The following is a 17,275-nucleotide window of genomic DNA, read 5'->3' as shown; positions in this document are numbered from 1 at the left end:
CTTCAATTATTAACCCCTAATCTGCCGAGCGGACCTCACCGCTATTCTAATAAATGTATTAACCCCTAAAGCTAAGTCTAACCCTAACACTAACACCCCCCTAACTTAAATATAATTTACATCTAACGAAATAAATTAACTCTTATTAAATAACTTATTCCTATTTAAAGCTAAATACTTACCTGTAAAATAAACCCTAATATAGCTACAATATAAATTATAATTATATTATAGCTATTTTAGGATTAATATTTATTTTACAGGCAACTTTGTAATTATTTTAACCAGGTACAATAGCTATTAAATAGTTAAGAACTATTTAATAGTTACCTAGTTAAAATAATAACAAATTTACCTGTAAAATAAATCCTAACCTAAGATATAATTAAACCTAACACTACCCTATCAATAAAATAATTAAATAAACTACCTACAATTACCTACAATTAACCTAACACTACACTATCAATAAATTAATTAAACACAATTCCTACAAATAAATACAATTAAATAAACTAGCTAAAGTACAAAAAATAAAAAAGAACTAAGTTACAAAAAATAAAAAAATATTTACAAACATAAGAAAAATATTACAACAATTTTAAACTAATTACACCTACTCTAAGCCCCCTAATAAAATAACAAACACCCCCAAAATAAAAAATTCCCTACCCTATTCTAAATTAAAAAAGTTACAAGCTCTTTTACCTTACCAGCCCTGAACAGGGCCCTTTGCGGGGCATGCCCCAAGAAAATCAGCTCTTTTGCCTGTAAAAAAAACATACAATACCCCCCCCCCCAACATTACAACCCACCACCCACATACCCCTAATCTAACCCAAACCCCCCTTAAATAAACCTAACACTAAGCCCCTGAAGATCTTCCTACCTTGTCTTCACCATCCAGGTTCACCGATCCGTCCTGAAGAGCTCCTCCGATGTCCTGATCCAAGCCCAAGCGGGGGGCTGAAGAGGTCCATGATCCGGTCAAAGTCTTCATCCAAGCGGGGCAGAAGAGGATCTTCCATCCGATTGAAGTCATCATCCAGGCGGCATCTTCTATGGTCTTCCATCCGGAGCGAAGCGGCAGGATCCTGAAGACCTCCAGCGCGGAACATCCATCCGGACCGACGACTGAACGACGAATGACTGTTCCTTTAAGGGACGTCATCCAAGATGGCGTCCCTCGAATTCCGATTGGCTGATAGGATTCTATCAGCCAATCGGAATTAAGGTATGAATTTTCTGATTGGCTGATGGAATCAGCCAATCAGAATCTAGTTCAATCCGATTGGCTGATCCAATCAGCCAATCAGATTGAGCTCGCATTCTATTGGCTGATCGGAACAGCCAATAGAATGCGAGCTCAATCTGATTGGCTGATTGGATCAGCCAATCGGATTGAACTTGATTCTGATTGGCTGATTCCATCAGCCAATCAGAAAATTCATACCTTAATTCCGATTGGCTGATAGAATCCTATCAGCCAATCGGAATTCGAGGGACGCCATCTTGGATGACGTCCCTTAAAGGAACAGTCATTCGTCGTTCAGTCGTCGGTCCGGATGGATGTTCCGCGCTGGAGGTCTTCAGGATCCTGCTGCTTCGCTCCGGATGGAAGACCTTAGAAGATGCCGCCTGGATGATGACTTCAATCGGATGGAAGATCCTCTTCTGCCCCGCTTGGATGAAGACTTTGACCGGATCATGGACCTCTTCAGCCCCCCGCTTGGGCTTGGATCAGGACATCGGAGGAGCTCTTCAGGACGGATCGGTGAACCTGGATGGTGAAGACAAGGTAGGAAGATCTTCAGGGGCTTAGTGTTAGGTTTATTTAAGGGGGGTTTGGGTTAGATTAGGGGTATGTGGGTGGTGGGTTGTAATGTTGGGGGGGGGAGGGTATTGTATTTATTCTTTTACAGGCAAAAGAGCTGAAATTCTTGGGGCATGCCCCGCAAAGGGCCCTGTTCAGGGCTGGTAAGGTAAAAGAGCTTGTAACTTTTTTAATTTAGAATAGGGTAGGGAATTTTTTATTTTGGGGGGCTTTGTTGTTTTATTAGGGGGCTTAGAGTAGGTGTAATTAGTTTAAAATTGTTGTAATATTTTTCTTATGTTTGTAAATATTTTTTTATTTTTTGTAACTTAGTTCTTTTTTATTTTTTGTACTTTAGCTAGTTTATTTAATTGTATTTATTTGTAGGAATTGTGTTTAATTAATTTATTGATAGTGTAGTGTTAGGTTAATTGTAGGTAATTGTAGGTAGTTTATTTAATTATTTTATTGATAGGGTAGTGTTAGGTTTAATTATATCTTAGGTTAGGATTTATTTTACAGGTAAATTTGTTATTATTTTAACTAGGTAACTATTAAATAGTTCTTAACTATTTAATAGCTATTGTACCTGGTTAAAATAATTACAAAATTGCCTGTAAAATAAATATTAATCCTAAAATAGCTATAATATAATTATAATTTATATTGTAGCTATATTAAGGTTTATTTTACAGGTAAGTATTTAGCTTTAAATAGGAATAAGTTATTTAATAAGAGTTAATTTATTTCGTTAGATGTAAATTATATTTAAGTTAGGGGGGTGTTAGTGTTAGGGTTAGACTTAGCTTTAGGGGTTAATACATTTATTAGAATAGCGGTGAGCTTCGGTCGTCAGATTAGGGGTTAATAATTGAAGTTAGGTGTCGGCGATGTTAGGGAGGGCAGATTAGGGGGTTAATACTATTTATTATAGGGTTAGTGAGGCGGGTTAGGGGTTAATAACTTTATTATAGTAGCGCTCAGGTCCGCTCGGCAGATTAGGGGTTAATAAGTGTAGGCAGGTGTCGGCGACGTTGAGGGGGGCAGATTAGGGGTTAATAAATATAATATAGGGGTCGGCGGTGTAAGGGGCAGCAGATTAGGGGTACATAGGGATAACGTAGGTGGCGGCGCTTTGCGGTCGGAAGATTAGGGGTTAATTATTTTAAGTAGCTGGCGGCGACGTTGTGGGGGGCAGGTTAGGGGTTAATAAATGTAATATAGGGGTCGGCGGGGTTAGGGGCAGCAGATTAGGGGTACATAAGTATAACGTAGGTGGCGGTCGGCAGATTAGGGGTTAAAAATTTTAATCGAGTGGCGGCGATGTGGGGGGACCTCGGTTTAGGGGTACATAGGTAGTTTATGGGTGTTAGTGTACTTTAGGGTACAGTAGTTAAGAGCTTTATGAACCGGCGTTAGCCAGAAAGCTCTTAACTCCTGCTATTTTCAGGCGGCTGGAGTTTTGTCGTTAGAGCTCTAACGCTCACTTCAGAAACGACTCTAAATACCGGCGTTAGAAAGATCCCATTGAAAAGATAGGATACGCAAATGGCGTAGGGGGATCTGCGGTATGGAAAAGTCGCGGCTGAAAAGTGAGCGTTAGACCCTTTAATCACTGACTCCAAATACCAGCGGGCGGCCAAAACCAGCGTTAGGAGCCTCTAACGCTGGTTTTGACGGCTACCGCCGAACTCCAAATCTAGGCCTAAAGGTGCATAGTAGTAGTATATTTGCACCCCAAATAATACACACAATTCACATAATATTATTATAGTAATACTAATATGATTATTTGCAGTAAAAGGAGATGGCAAATGAGAACAGGCCACCACATATATATATATATAATATAGATAGACAGTATAGACAGACAGAACAGCTTACTATAAAATGTGTTTTATAGAAACCGTGTAAAGAAGCAAAAAGGGATGTTATAACAAACGTGGGCCGCCTGAGTCACAGCATCCCACTCATTAAATCATGGAAAACCAAATGGATGCATTGAAAGTTTTTATCCAAACTAATGACAGATCCAGATTATTTCATTTGATTGAGTACTTATTTTCTTAGCTAATGTACACCCATGAGTGTGATCTATTACAAAGTCTTAAAGGGAAAGGGTGGGGGACAGGCATAATGCATTTTAGAGCACATTTATTAAGTTGGCTTTTTGCTTCCAAGCTTAAAAGGTTGGAGCAGGAAATTATGTAACTGATTCTAATTGGAAACTGTGCTCTTGAAAAATGTCTGCTTCCTCCATCTTGTGCCCCCCTCCCTCCCCCAATTTATTAGAGTGAAAGGATTTGAGCAGGATTATTGCTTTATTTATGCCAACATAGTAATCTGCTTGTTGTTCATGAGTAAAAAAACTGTAAGGAGGCATAGTTTACTGATGCTAGTAAATGCTAGTGAGCTTACTCCCCAAGAAAGGGACATTCAGTAAATTTAACCCCATATGTACCTACAGTAGTTTGCATACTAAGAGACAATTACCTTGTCATCTATGTTTTTCAAAGAGTACTGCAGTTCCCTGTATTTACCAGCATTAAACAGTAAACTCCAAAAATGTATATCATGCATATGGAAGGGCACTGTTTAAACATTCTAGTATAGTTTTGCATAAACAGTTAAGATACTCCGGTTTATTTTGACTTTAATATTCAAGAGGAATTGCAAGTTTGCTGTGTATTGTATGGCGCTTAAGGGACATTATACTCTATAACAGAGGTCAGCAACCTTGGTTCTCCAGATGTTTTAGAACTACATTTCCCATGATGCTTAGGCAGCTTAAAGACACTTAAGCATCATGAAATATAGTTCTAAAACAACTGGAGAGCCAAGGTTGCTGACCCCTGCTCTATAATCAAAGAGGATAAAGCAAAGGGACATATTAGGGGTGCTGGCAGATAGGATTGCTATAAGACGTATCAGATCTCAGTGTATAAAAGTATTCCTCAAAACTATTAATAATACTGGTGGATAGCTTTAATTAGTTACAAGAGGATGTGTCGCTCCTAATATAGATTATATTCCTCTGATTTTGTAAGTAAATTTGTTTAATAGATAGCATAAATGTGTTGGCAGATAAAATAACCAAATATGTTGCCACTAATCTTCCCATAGACCTATCCAAAGCTTTAAAATATTTTATTATTACAGAATTGATTGCATAGAACTAAGTGCTAAGCCTCTCAAAATGTATTAAACACATAGTTAAAGTCAGCTCTGGAGTAGGAATGCATTGTTTATCCATAGTTGAACATGCCATGTGATACACCACAGTGTACATATACTGCCCCTTTTTAGCTAACAGGATGTGCTTAACTATGCTGCAGCAGAGTATTGCTGGTCCAGAGCTAATTTTAACTATGTGTGTTTAACCCCTTTATGGAGGTAAAGCACCGTTCTATATAAGCAATAGTGCAATATTAAAATATTCTAAAATTGCATGTTATTGTCACACTTTTATGTTCCTTGCGGTGCAATAATTAATAAAACTGTAATGTCGTGTGGCTATGCTGTAGTGTTTCTTATTTGTAAGAATTCTGCATTCTATACTGTTGCTTTAAGTTAACTTACCATTAAGACTATGGGGCTGATTTACTAAATGTCGGATGGACAGGATCCCCTGTAGAGGATCATGTCCGCCCGACATCGCTAAATTTAACATTGCACAAGCATTCCTAGTGAAATGCTTGTGCAATGCTGCCCCCTGCAGATTCGCTAGCAGGGGGTGTCAATCATCCCGATCGTATCCGATTGGGATGATTGCTATCCGGTGCCTCATAGGTGGCGGATGAGTTAAGGAGAAGCGGTCTTATGACCGCTGCTTCTTAACTCTTGTTTCCAGCGATCTGGAAACTACGGGGGTTGGATTGCAGCATCCGCTGCTTGTTAAATCTACCCCTATATTTCATCTTGTTTTTTTTATGCTTTTTAAAAGAAAATATGCTGACATTTAGAGCCTACTGATTACTTCATTATTACAGTATGCCATACTTTTATTTGTATAGACAGTTAACCTAAATACCAATTACCAATAGTAATTGTCTACTTGTATAAAGTCAGTTCATAGCACTTGATCACTAAGATACTCTACCTGTCTATTTTGCCCCACCCCCTTTTTTGGTATATTCTAATTACAACAACCTTTTACCTTCTCTTTAGACTGAGTTTTTATCTTCTCAAATGATTTTGAGTATAGGCCTAAAGCAAGAGATTTCACTAATAAGTGTATTCTACTGATTAAGTACTCATGTGTTTCTCATGTTTTCTAAACTGTTTTCAGGGATCTGATGGGCCACCTGGACCAGCAGGTTCATCAGGAGAAGCTGTAAGTTGGTTCCTCTTTTGCCCAACATGATTCTGATGGTCTATAGCTTATGAAAATGTTAAGCACCTCCACCTGAAATTTAATCATAAAATCCACTTTAAGAGAACATATTATGTATAAGATTGCAAAATGCTGTCATGAAAAAGAACCACATTATAACAAAGTATACCATGGCAAAGAAGTACATTTATTAATAGAAGTAAATTGAAAGGTGTTTCAAATTGCATGCTCTATCTGTCATGCATCCATGTGAAAGTTTAATTTTGACCACATCATTTAATTAGTATCATAACACACACATAGACCAGTGATCCTCACACATGTAAATCTGTATCAGACAGGGGGTAACCTGGTGTAGATAGCTGCAACAATCTTAAAGGCAATATAAACTATTTTCAATAATATATTAAGTAAACTGATATCAGATGGAAACACATCAGACTAGGCAACTAGCCTATCCAGAACTAAATAGAAGATACAAAGCCACATCAGCTGTTGGGATAATACAATCTTTTGCCATCTTTTGCAGGGTGCACGTGGTTTGGTTGGCCCACGAGGGTCACCTGGTCCTCCTGGTCAACCTGGAGTAAATGGCATTGATGGTGCTCAAGGACCAAAAGGAAATCAAGTAAGTAGGCATTTAATGCATTGGCACTAGCACTGTAATTCTCAGATCCCATGATGCATGCTTATTTCTCTCCTGCTAATATATAGGCATTAGGATATGCACCTTTCACTACATTAATAAGACCTACACATCAAGATACTTACACCTCATTCTTACACACCAGAGCACATATCCTTCACTGTTTACTACACAGAGACATCAGAAAACTTACCTCCTGCCAACTCCTAATACACACTACTAAATATCTCATCAGCTCCTAATACAAAGACATCAGGGTCATGGGTGTTGAGACAGGGGGGCAGAGAAGGCAAATGCTATGGAATGCTGCTCTTTATAGCCAATCCTAAACACACCCTCAATGTTTATGCAGACGAGCCACCATTTTTAAAATGATGTGTAGCACATGTTTAAAACAAACAACTGCCTCATGCTGCACTATTATGTACTGGGTATTTGATTTTTTGCCCCCCCCCCCCCCCCCCCCAAAAAAAAAAATATTCTGCCAACTCCTATGACCAGAATGACTACATCTTACATCCGTTTAGTGTGCAGACTGCACATCTCTCACCAATATCTCTCACATCTAATTTTTATTTGTGCTTAACACTTATTTTTTATGAAATAGTGTATATATAGCTTAATTTTTAACTCCCAAAATTAAAAAAAAATAACTCTTTGCAAGAAATACTACATGTAACATCACAGCTGTTTTCAGAAGCATATTATGCATACAGTTATATATTTGAGTTAAAATAATGTACAGGTGGCCCTCGTTTTACAACGGTTCAATTTACACCGTTTCAGAATAACAACCTTTTTTTCCAGTCATGTGACTGCTATTGAAAAGCATTGAGAAGCAGTGCATTTATTAAAATAGCCAGTAGGTGGAGTTGTCCGCTTGTGTTGCAGCAAAGCCAAGCAAGCTGAAATTAATCAGTTTAACCAGACCTGAGCTATCGGGCAGATTTCAAAGGAACAAGATCTTCCTGTCTATAAATCAGTCCAGATTGGAATGCATAGAAATAACTGTTTCCAGAAAAAATGCAAGTGAAGTCTGTGTTGTGTGATTATTTTATTAGGTTTATAATGCTGTTTAGCAAATGTTTTTGTTCATTTAACTTAGTTTAATTATATATTCTGTGTTGTGTGATTATTTTATTAGGTTTTTAATGCTGTCTAGCATTTAAAGTCTTCATTTCAAAGCTTTAAAAATAATGTATTAGGTGTTACTTATGACAATTTTGAGAGAGGCCTGGAACCTATCTCTCTCACTTCCCATTGACTTACATTATAAACTGGGTTTCAATTTACAACGGTTTCAATTTACAACCATTCCTTCTGGAACCTAACCCCGGCGTAAACTGAGGGCTACCTGTATTTGCTTAGAAATATAATTGCAATAGATGAGTTATTTTGTTTTTAATTCTGCCCAGCATTTTTGTTTTTTAATTTAGTTATTTTTGTTATAGGGAATACAAGGAGACGCAGGTCCTAATGGACAACAAGGAACCCCTGGACCTCATGTAAGAACCCATACATTGTAAGATAAGGCTAAGTTAGAATGATTCCATTGTATATTTGTTGCCTAATGGAAATGCTACATTTAGTTTTTGGTCCTCTGTACATAACTTGCCTTCACACTTATGAACAGATGATGAAACTCGTAAAGAGGGACATTCTAATGCAAAAATTACATACTATGATCCATTAATACATGTCACTTTTCCGTCACTGACGCTAGCTTTCTATGAGTTAGATTACAAGGGGAGCACAGTAGAGCAGAGTGCATCTTGCGCTAGCTCTCATGATAAGAATAACACAAACTGGTAAGTGGGTGAACAAAATGTTTAACTATAGCATCTTAATGTGGCCGAAACTTTTTAGCACACCCTATACTTATAATGGATAGCCCAGTTTGTGCTATTAGCAAGATCATTGCACTCGTATTACAAGTGTTTAAATGTCGAGCTCAAAATATTGCTGTAAAATGAAGCACTTTTTGAGACCTGGAGTTAACCATTATTATTATTAATAGTATAGCACAGAAGTACATGAAGAACTCATCTATAAATATGGCATACAGCATATATAAGAAAATATAGAACGCTAGTACTGTATAGTGTGTACTTTCATCCTTTAATGTGTTACCAGCAACCATACTGTTGCAATTACATTAGTACAATAGGGTCCTTACATCAAGTAACCTGTCATTTTTATCTCTGCACTTAGGGTCTACCAGGTCCTCAAGGTCATATTGGGATGCCAGGAGAAAAGGTTAGTTAATTCCACAAAATTCTCTGGAGTACTGTAGTCCTATAAAATTAAATTACTGTGACATAGGGCAGGGCTTGGTTAATTTACACCAAACTTAGCAGCCAGCCTGAAAATGAAAGAGTCAACTACAACTTTAATTAATTCTTTCCTGACTTTACTTATTTGTCTACATCGGAAACATAATTCCAGTGTAAACAAATAAGGGAAAATTTAAATCAAGTGATCGTCCATGCGATCACGTGATTTTAATTATGGAACTGTGTCAGGGGGGATTGCCCCCCTCCAGCCCGCGATCCCATTCAGGAGGTGCCTATTGCTTCACTACAGCCAAATGGCTAGGATGTTCTATGCTATCCTAAAGGCGCTAAAGCCCAGTGCAGTTAGGACAGAATAGAACGTCTTAAAGGGACATTAAACACTTTGAGATAGTAATATAAAATGATAAATTGTATATATAAAACAACTCTGCAATATACTTAAATTATTTATTTTGTCCTCTTTGCCTGTAATTCCATTCTGAAATTGTGAGCTTTTCAGTTCCTGTTAGAAATGGAAGTGGAGATCACTGTTAGATCCAGCACAACCATTGGCTGCACACTCTAGTGACCTATTTATAACTGACCCTAATTGGTCACAGCAGAGAAGGTAACACAAGTTACAACATGGCAGCTCCCAGTGTTTTATAGACACTAAAACTTTACACTTATTTTGTCACTTTTTAAACAACTAATGAAACTTAAAGGCTGGAATGGGTTAAGAGCCAGAAAACTTTTGGGTTTTTTAATTGTATATAGATCTACGTAAGCTATTTTTGAAAATTAGGAGCCAGTGATAAAATTTGAAGAGCCATGGCTTATTTGGATGTGTCAAGCCCTCACATAAGGTATAATAAAGAAACTTAATAAGCTTTGCAGGGCCAGCTGAGGGGGTGTTTTGGCACTAAATTGAAATAAAGGCTCAAACAGGAAGCCATGCATCCAGTTTTCCATCCTGTTAATGTTGTCTCCATCTACCCTAGTTTTTTGCTTTGTCTTTTAAAAGAGTCATACAGTCATAAGGGAAAGATACAAACTTAATGTGTAGCTTATATATGTTTTGGTGTACAATTTCCTTTAAAGGGACAGTACGTTAAAATTAAAGTTTAATGATTTCAGTTACCACATACAATTTTAAACATCTTTCCATATTACTTGTATTATCTAATTTGCTTTGTTCTCTTTGTATCCTTTGTTGAAAAGTATAACTAGGTAGGCTCAGGAGCAGCAATGCACTACTGGGAGCTAGCTGATGACTGGTGGCTGAACATATAGGCCCCGCCTTATTGGCCCATCCAATGTGTTCAGCTAGTTTCCAGTAGTGCATTATTGATCCTCCAACAAGTGATACCAACAGAATTAAGCAAATTTGATAATAGAAGTAAAATGGAAAGTTATTTAATTTTATGCTCTATCTGAATAGTGAAAAAAATGCAGGTTTTATGTCCCTTTAAGAAGAATGTTTAGTCAAACAGCACAGTTCATACTAGTATAGAATTTGTTTAGGCTAACCAAAATATAGTATAGTTAAAAAGTAAATAGAGTAATATTGACAGTATGTGTCAGGTGCAGTGATCAAAGGTTTTGAATATTCTACCACATGACATGTATATGAGATTGAAATTGTGCTTAAAGGGATATGAAACCCAATTTTAAGCAACTTTCTAATTTACTTCTATTATCATTTTTTTCCGTTCTCTTGGTATCTTTATTTGAAAAGCAGGAATGTAAGCTTAGTAACCGACCCATTTTTGGTTCAGCACCTGGGTAACGCTTGCTGATTGGTGCCTAAATGTAGGAGTAAATTACAAAGTTGCTTAAAATTGCATGCTCTATCTGAATCATAAAACAAAAAATTTGGGTTTCATATCCCTTTAAAGACTTGGGGGCTGAATGATCAAATAGTGTAGCGAATCATGTCCGCCCAACATCGCTGAATTCCAACAGCATATGCTGTCGGCATTTAACATTGCACAAGCAGTTCGGGTGAACTGCTTGTGCAATGCCGCCCCCTGCAGATTCGCAGTCAATCGGCTGCTAGCAGGGGGTGTCAATCAACCTAATCGTATTAGATTGGGCTGATTGCTGTCCGCTGCCTCAGAAGCAGCGGACGGGTTAAGGAACAGCAGTCTTAAGACCGTTCTTGACTCCAGTTTCCGGCGAGCCTGAATGCCTGCGCGGAAACAGTGGTATTCAGGGCATTCGGCCCTTGATAATTCGGCCCATTGGTGGCCTAGCTGGCATGGCATATGATATCGATATGCAGTGAATGCCATTGCATTTTTGGGTTCCTACTACAAGACTTGGCTGTTGACGAGAAAACAATATTCATCTCAATTCTCTTTCCTCCTAGGGCCCACCAGGGAAGGCTGGAATTCCAGGTTTGGCAGGATCAGATGGACCACCTGTAAGTAAAATTCCTATAAACACAGAGTTACTTTACTGGCTATATGAGACAGTAGCTCCAAAGTCAAATGAATCACTACATGTTACAGGCAGGTATCATTGTTAGATATATATCTAACAATGATATAAAAAAGGTATGTTAGCCTGGCTCAACAGTAGGCCCCAAAACTTGCTTCCAACTCTAAATAAGTACAGGGTTTCCACTTCATTTAAGGAACATTATATCCCAATGTTGTCTCCCATAAAGGGCCAGATTATGAGTGGAGCGCAAATGTTTGCACATAAGCGAAAAGGGGTTTATCGAGGAGTTTTGAGCTTGTCAGGCTTGCCGCTGGTATTATGAATTGAAAGTAACGTATCGCTTGAGCGCAATTGCGATTTACACTAGAATTATTACCGCGACTTCAGAGCTATGGTTAACTGTTTTGCGAAACTAAAAAGTACCACAAAAGACATAAAATACACTACAAAGTACACTTACGCTAATAATAACATTTCACAAAAAATATTGCACACAAACGTTATAAGGGTTTAAAAATATGAGGTCTCAGGCAGACAAATGGCTTTAACATTGAGATACAAACATATACATCCATGTGTATACATATGTATTTATAAGTGTATTTATGTATTTACAGACATATGTACACATATAAACACATAAACACATACGTATACATATATAGACATATATATAAGTGCATTGAAAACCTTTGCAGTTAAAGGGACACTATACCCAAACATTTTTTTTTTATGATTAAGGTAGAGAATACAATTTTAAACAACATTCCAATTTACTTCTATTACCTAATTTGCTTCATTCTTTAGATATACTTTAATGAAGAAATAGCAATGCACATGGTGAACCAATCACAGGAGGCATCAATGTGCAGCTACCAATCAGCAGCTACTAAGCATATCTAGATATGCTTTTCAGCAAAGAATATCAAGAGAATGAAGCAAATTAGATAATAGAAGTAAATTAGAACGTTGTTTATAATTGTATGCTCTTTCTAAATCATGAAAGAAAAAATTTGGGTTTCATGTCCCTTTAAGTAGATGAAAACATGTAAAATCATATTTATGCAATATTCATATTGAATAGTGTTATACTGTGTATTTACTATAAATATTTCCCATTCCAATGTTCTGCACATAGCAAAATATATTCTAAGTTTTTCTAAATACATATTCCTACACATTTGTATATATCTATACCTATATATAATCATGTACTGTATATATATATATATATATATATATATATATTATATATATATATATATATATATATATATATATATATATATATATATATATATATATATATATAGGTATAGATATACAGTATATTGTACCAAAAATCATCTGATATATATAAATATTTATTTAGGAATAAATAGAACATATTATGCTATGTGAAGAACATTGGAAAGTGGAATATTCTAATTTTTTTGTGTGGGTTAGCGCATATGAGAATATTTGATCAGTTCTGCGTGAGAGTAGGGTGTAAGATTTTTTCTCACTTTTTTTATCTCTTAACTTCTATGGGGGAATATGTGAACGCATAAGTTCAGCTTTTTGCGCTCGTTGGGTTAGTGTGCAAGGGCAAACAGTTTACTTTCAACTCATAATATGAGAGCAACCCAACGCACACAAAAAACTTACTTTAGCGCAATCAACACTCTAGTGGGACCGTTAATTATCGCTCCACTCGTAATCTGGCCCAAAATGTTTATTCACAGTTCACCATTTTTTTACCTGCCCCACACAAATGGCGTAATTTTCCCTCCCCCCACAAAGACTGGAGTGGAAATCCATTAGTGCTGAGGAATCTGCTCTACAAATAACAGATAATAATAATAATATTTTGCAGGCACAGCTTAAAAAAATAAACAAGCTCATAGAGGAATCAGCTAATTTCCAAAATAAGAAAGAGATTGTGGAGTAGCGTTAATAGGGGTTTTAAAAAGGCCCGGTTTACCATCTGTGACCCTCAATAATATAAACCTTTAATTGACTGAAACAAGTAACTATATTATTAGCAAAAGATACAGACTGTTTCTTACAAAACATTTCTAATTCATCTGCAGGGTCATCCTGGAAGAGAAGGACCAGCTGGAGAAAAAGGGATTCAGGTGAGCATACCAAAATGACAGTCAATTATTATCCATGAAGCAAATTCTAGACTAAGGAGCCGATTTATTATGTGTTGGGCGGACATGATCTACTGTAGCGGATCATGTTCGCCCAACATTGATAAATACCGACAGCATATGCTGTAGGCATTTATCATTGCACAAGCATTTAGTGTGAAATGCTTCTGCAATACCGCCCCCCGCACATTTGCGGCCAATCGGCCAAAAGCAGGGGGATGTCAATCATCCCGATCGTATCCGATCGGGATTATTGTTGTCCGCCACCTCAGAGGTGATTGAACGAGTTAAGGAGCAGCGTTCTTAAGACCGCTGCTTCTTAACTTATGTTTCAGGGGAACCTGAAGCTAAGGGGGTAGATTGCAGCATCTGCTTAATAAATCTACCCCTAAAAATCACCTATAGATTGTCCAGCATAACATGAACAATGGATCTTTAGAGGATTTTCTAGGAGTGTTACCAGGGCCATGATTACCTGGATACCTACGAGTTGCACGTGCCGCAGGGAGAAACATAAAATATGCTAATCGGCCACACATGAGCAGCTCTGCTGGAAACACTATTTATGTTCCTCCCTTTAGATACTGCAATCAGGTGTAACTCATAACTCTTCACATAGCTGAGGTGGCAACCCTAGGGTTATCACTGTACGTCCCTGTGTAGAATTGATATTGCTCATTGAGAGGTGCAGTGGAGGAGCTTTGAGAACTTATCAATAGAATGAGTGGTAAAGTCACTCTAAGTCAATGTCTTAAAGGGACAGTAAAGTCATAATTAGACATTCATGATTTAGATAGAGAATACAATTTTAAACAACGTTCCTATTTACTTCTATTATTTAATTTGCTTCCTTCTCTTGTTATACTTTGCTGAATGGTTTATCTAGGTAAGCTCAGGAGCAGCAAAGAACCTAGGTTGTAGCTGCTGATTGGTGGCTGCATATATATGTTTCTATTTTGATTTATTAAGCAGCGGATGCTGCTTATTCTGCGAGAGCCTTCCGGCTTGCCGGAAACAGGAGTTAAGAAGCGATTGATTGCAGTCTGCCACCTCTGATTGGCCACAAATGTGCAGGGGGCGGCATTTCACAAGCAATGCTTGTGCAATGATAAATGCAGACAGCGTATGCTATCGGCATTTAGCGATGCTGTGCAGAAATCTTTCCGGCATTTGATAAATTGGCCCCATGGTTTCTAACTGAACACATGGGTGAGCCAATGACAATCAGCATACAGGGAGTGCAGAATTATTAGGCAAATGAGTATTTTGACCACATCATCCTCTTTATGTATGTTGTCTTACTCCAAGCTGTATAGGCTCGAAAGCCTACTACCAATTAAGCATATTAGGTGATGTGCATCTCTGTAATGAGAAGGGGTGTGGTCTAATGACATCAACACCCTATATCAGGTGTGCATAATTATTAGGCAACTTCCTTTCCTTTGGCAAAATGGGTCAAAAGAAGGACTTGACAGGCTCAGAAAAGTAAAAATAGTGAGATATCTTGCAGAGGGATGCAGCACTCTTAAAATTGCAAAGCTTCTGAAGCGTGATCATCGAACAATCAAGCGTTTCATTCAAAATAGTCAACAGGGTCGCAAGAAGCGTGTGGAAAAACCAAGGCGCAAAATAACTGCCCATGAACTGAGAAAAGTCAAGCGTGCAGCTGCCAAGATGCCACTTGCCACCAGTTTGGCCATATTTCAGAGCTGCAACATCACTGGAGTGCCCAAAAGCACAAGTTGTGCAATACTCAGAGACATGGCCAAGGTAAGAAAGGCTGAAAGACGACCACCACTGAACAAGACACACAAGCTGAAACGTCAAGACTGGGCCAAGAAATATCTCAAGACTGATTTTTCTAAGGTTTTATGGACTGATGAAATGAGAGTGAGTCTTGATGGGCCAGATGGATGGGCCCGTGGCTGGATTGGTAAAGGGCAGAGAGCTCCAGTCCGACTCAGACGCCAGCAAGGTGGAGGTGGAGTACTGGTTTGGGCTGGTATCATCAAAGATGAGCTTGTGGGGCCTTTTCGGGTTGAGGATGGAGTCAAGCTCAACTCCCAGTCCTACTGCCAGTTTCTGGAAGACACCTTCTTCAAGCATTGGTACAGGAAGAAGTCTGCATCCTTCAAGAAAAACATGATTTTCATGCAGGACAATGTTCCATCACACGCGTCCAAGTACTCCACAGCATGGCTGGCAAGAAAGGGTATAAAAGAAGAAAATCTAATGACATGGCCTCCTTGTTCACCTGATCTGAACCCCATTGAGAACCTGTGGTCCATCATCAAATGTGAGATTTACAAGGAGGGAAAACAGTACACCTCTCTGAACAGTGTCTGGGAGGCTGTGGTTGCTGCTGCACGCAATGTTGATGGTGAACAGATCAAAACACCGACAGAATCCATGGATGGCAGGCTTTTGAGTGTCCTTGCAAAGAAAGGTGGCTATATTGGTCACTGATTTGTTTTTGTTTTGTTTTTGAATGTCAGAAATGTATATTTGTGAATGTTGAGATGTTATATTGGTTTCACTGGTAAAAATAAATAATTGAAATGGGTATATATTTGTTTTTTGTTAAGTTGCCTAATAATTATGCACAGTAATAGTCACCTGCACACACAGATATCCCCCTAAAATAGCTATAACTAAAAACAAACTAAAAACTACTTCCAAAACTATTCAGCTTTTATATTAATTAGTTTTTTGGGTTCATTGAGAACATGGTTGTTGTTCAATAATAAAATTAATCCTCAAAAATACAACTTGCCTAATAATTCTGCACTCCCTGTATATATACTGATTGTAATTGGCTCATCTATGTGTTCAGTTAGAAACCAGTAGTGCATTACTGCTCCTTCAACAAATGATACCAAGAGAATGAGACAAATTTGATAATAGAAGTAAACTGTAAAGTTGTTTAAAATTGTACGTTCTACCTAAATCATGAAAGATAAAATTTGGGTTTCATGTCCCTTTAAAAGGGTTATAAATCATAATTCTTTTCTTTCATGATTCAGATAGCACACACAAATAAAAAAAAAACCATTTCCAATTATTTCAATTTTACTTCATTCTTACTTATCCTCTGTTGAAAAAGAAACAATGGACTCCTGGAATCTAGCTGAACACATCAGGTGATCCAATGAAAAGAAGCAAATATGTGCAGCCACCAATGGATTGTATTCTCTATCTGAATCATGAAAGAAAAATGTTGGGTTTCATGTCCCTATAAGAAAACTAGAAAACAAAGTTTTAATTTTTTATTTTTTTTAATCAAAGGGGATTATTATAGATGACACAAAGTAGAATAAAGCAACAATCAGAGAAACAATTACCCCAGAAAGGTCAAGTCATACATAGACATTAGTAGTGTTGAGACCATGGAAAATTAGCATAGAAAACCTGCTGAAAATACATTTTGTTTGTTTCGAGTTGTATTTCTTGACTGTTTGCACTGCTTTTTTTGCCTTTATTAACACATTGGTGCCGATTTATCATAGGTCTGTCTGACATGATCTGCTACGCTGTTGGCATTTAGCATTGCACAAGCAGTTCTTGTAAACTGCTTGTGCAATGCCGCCCCTGCAGATTTGCGGCTAATCGGCTTCTAGCAGGGGGTGTCAA

General features: G+C 37.7%; 1 protein-coding gene across 2 annotated transcripts in view; it reads left to right on the top strand.

Annotated features, from left to right (window-relative positions):
* COL5A3 (collagen type V alpha 3 chain) overlaps positions 1–17,275 on the top strand; it is a 295,561-nt gene that overhangs the window by 177,071 nt on the left and 101,215 nt on the right. For both annotated transcript variants that reach the window (XM_053718030.1, XM_053718029.1), the window contains 6 exons: positions 6,102–6,146; positions 6,676–6,774; positions 8,244–8,297; positions 9,004–9,048; positions 11,437–11,490; positions 13,583–13,627. In XM_053718030.1, the coding sequence (XP_053574005.1) occupies positions 6,102–6,146; positions 6,676–6,774; positions 8,244–8,297; positions 9,004–9,048; positions 11,437–11,490; positions 13,583–13,627 (342 nt within the window). The remainder of the gene's footprint in view (positions 1–6,101; positions 6,147–6,675; positions 6,775–8,243; positions 8,298–9,003; positions 9,049–11,436; positions 11,491–13,582; positions 13,628–17,275) is intronic.

Source organism: Bombina bombina, chromosome 6 (assembly GCF_027579735.1).
Source record: "Bombina bombina isolate aBomBom1 chromosome 6, aBomBom1.pri, whole genome shotgun sequence".
NCBI classification, from domain to species: domain Eukaryota; kingdom Metazoa; phylum Chordata; class Amphibia; order Anura; family Bombinatoridae; genus Bombina; species Bombina bombina.
Note: the sequence above shows the minus strand (reverse complement) of the source record. Positions and strands in the feature narration are given on the sequence as shown.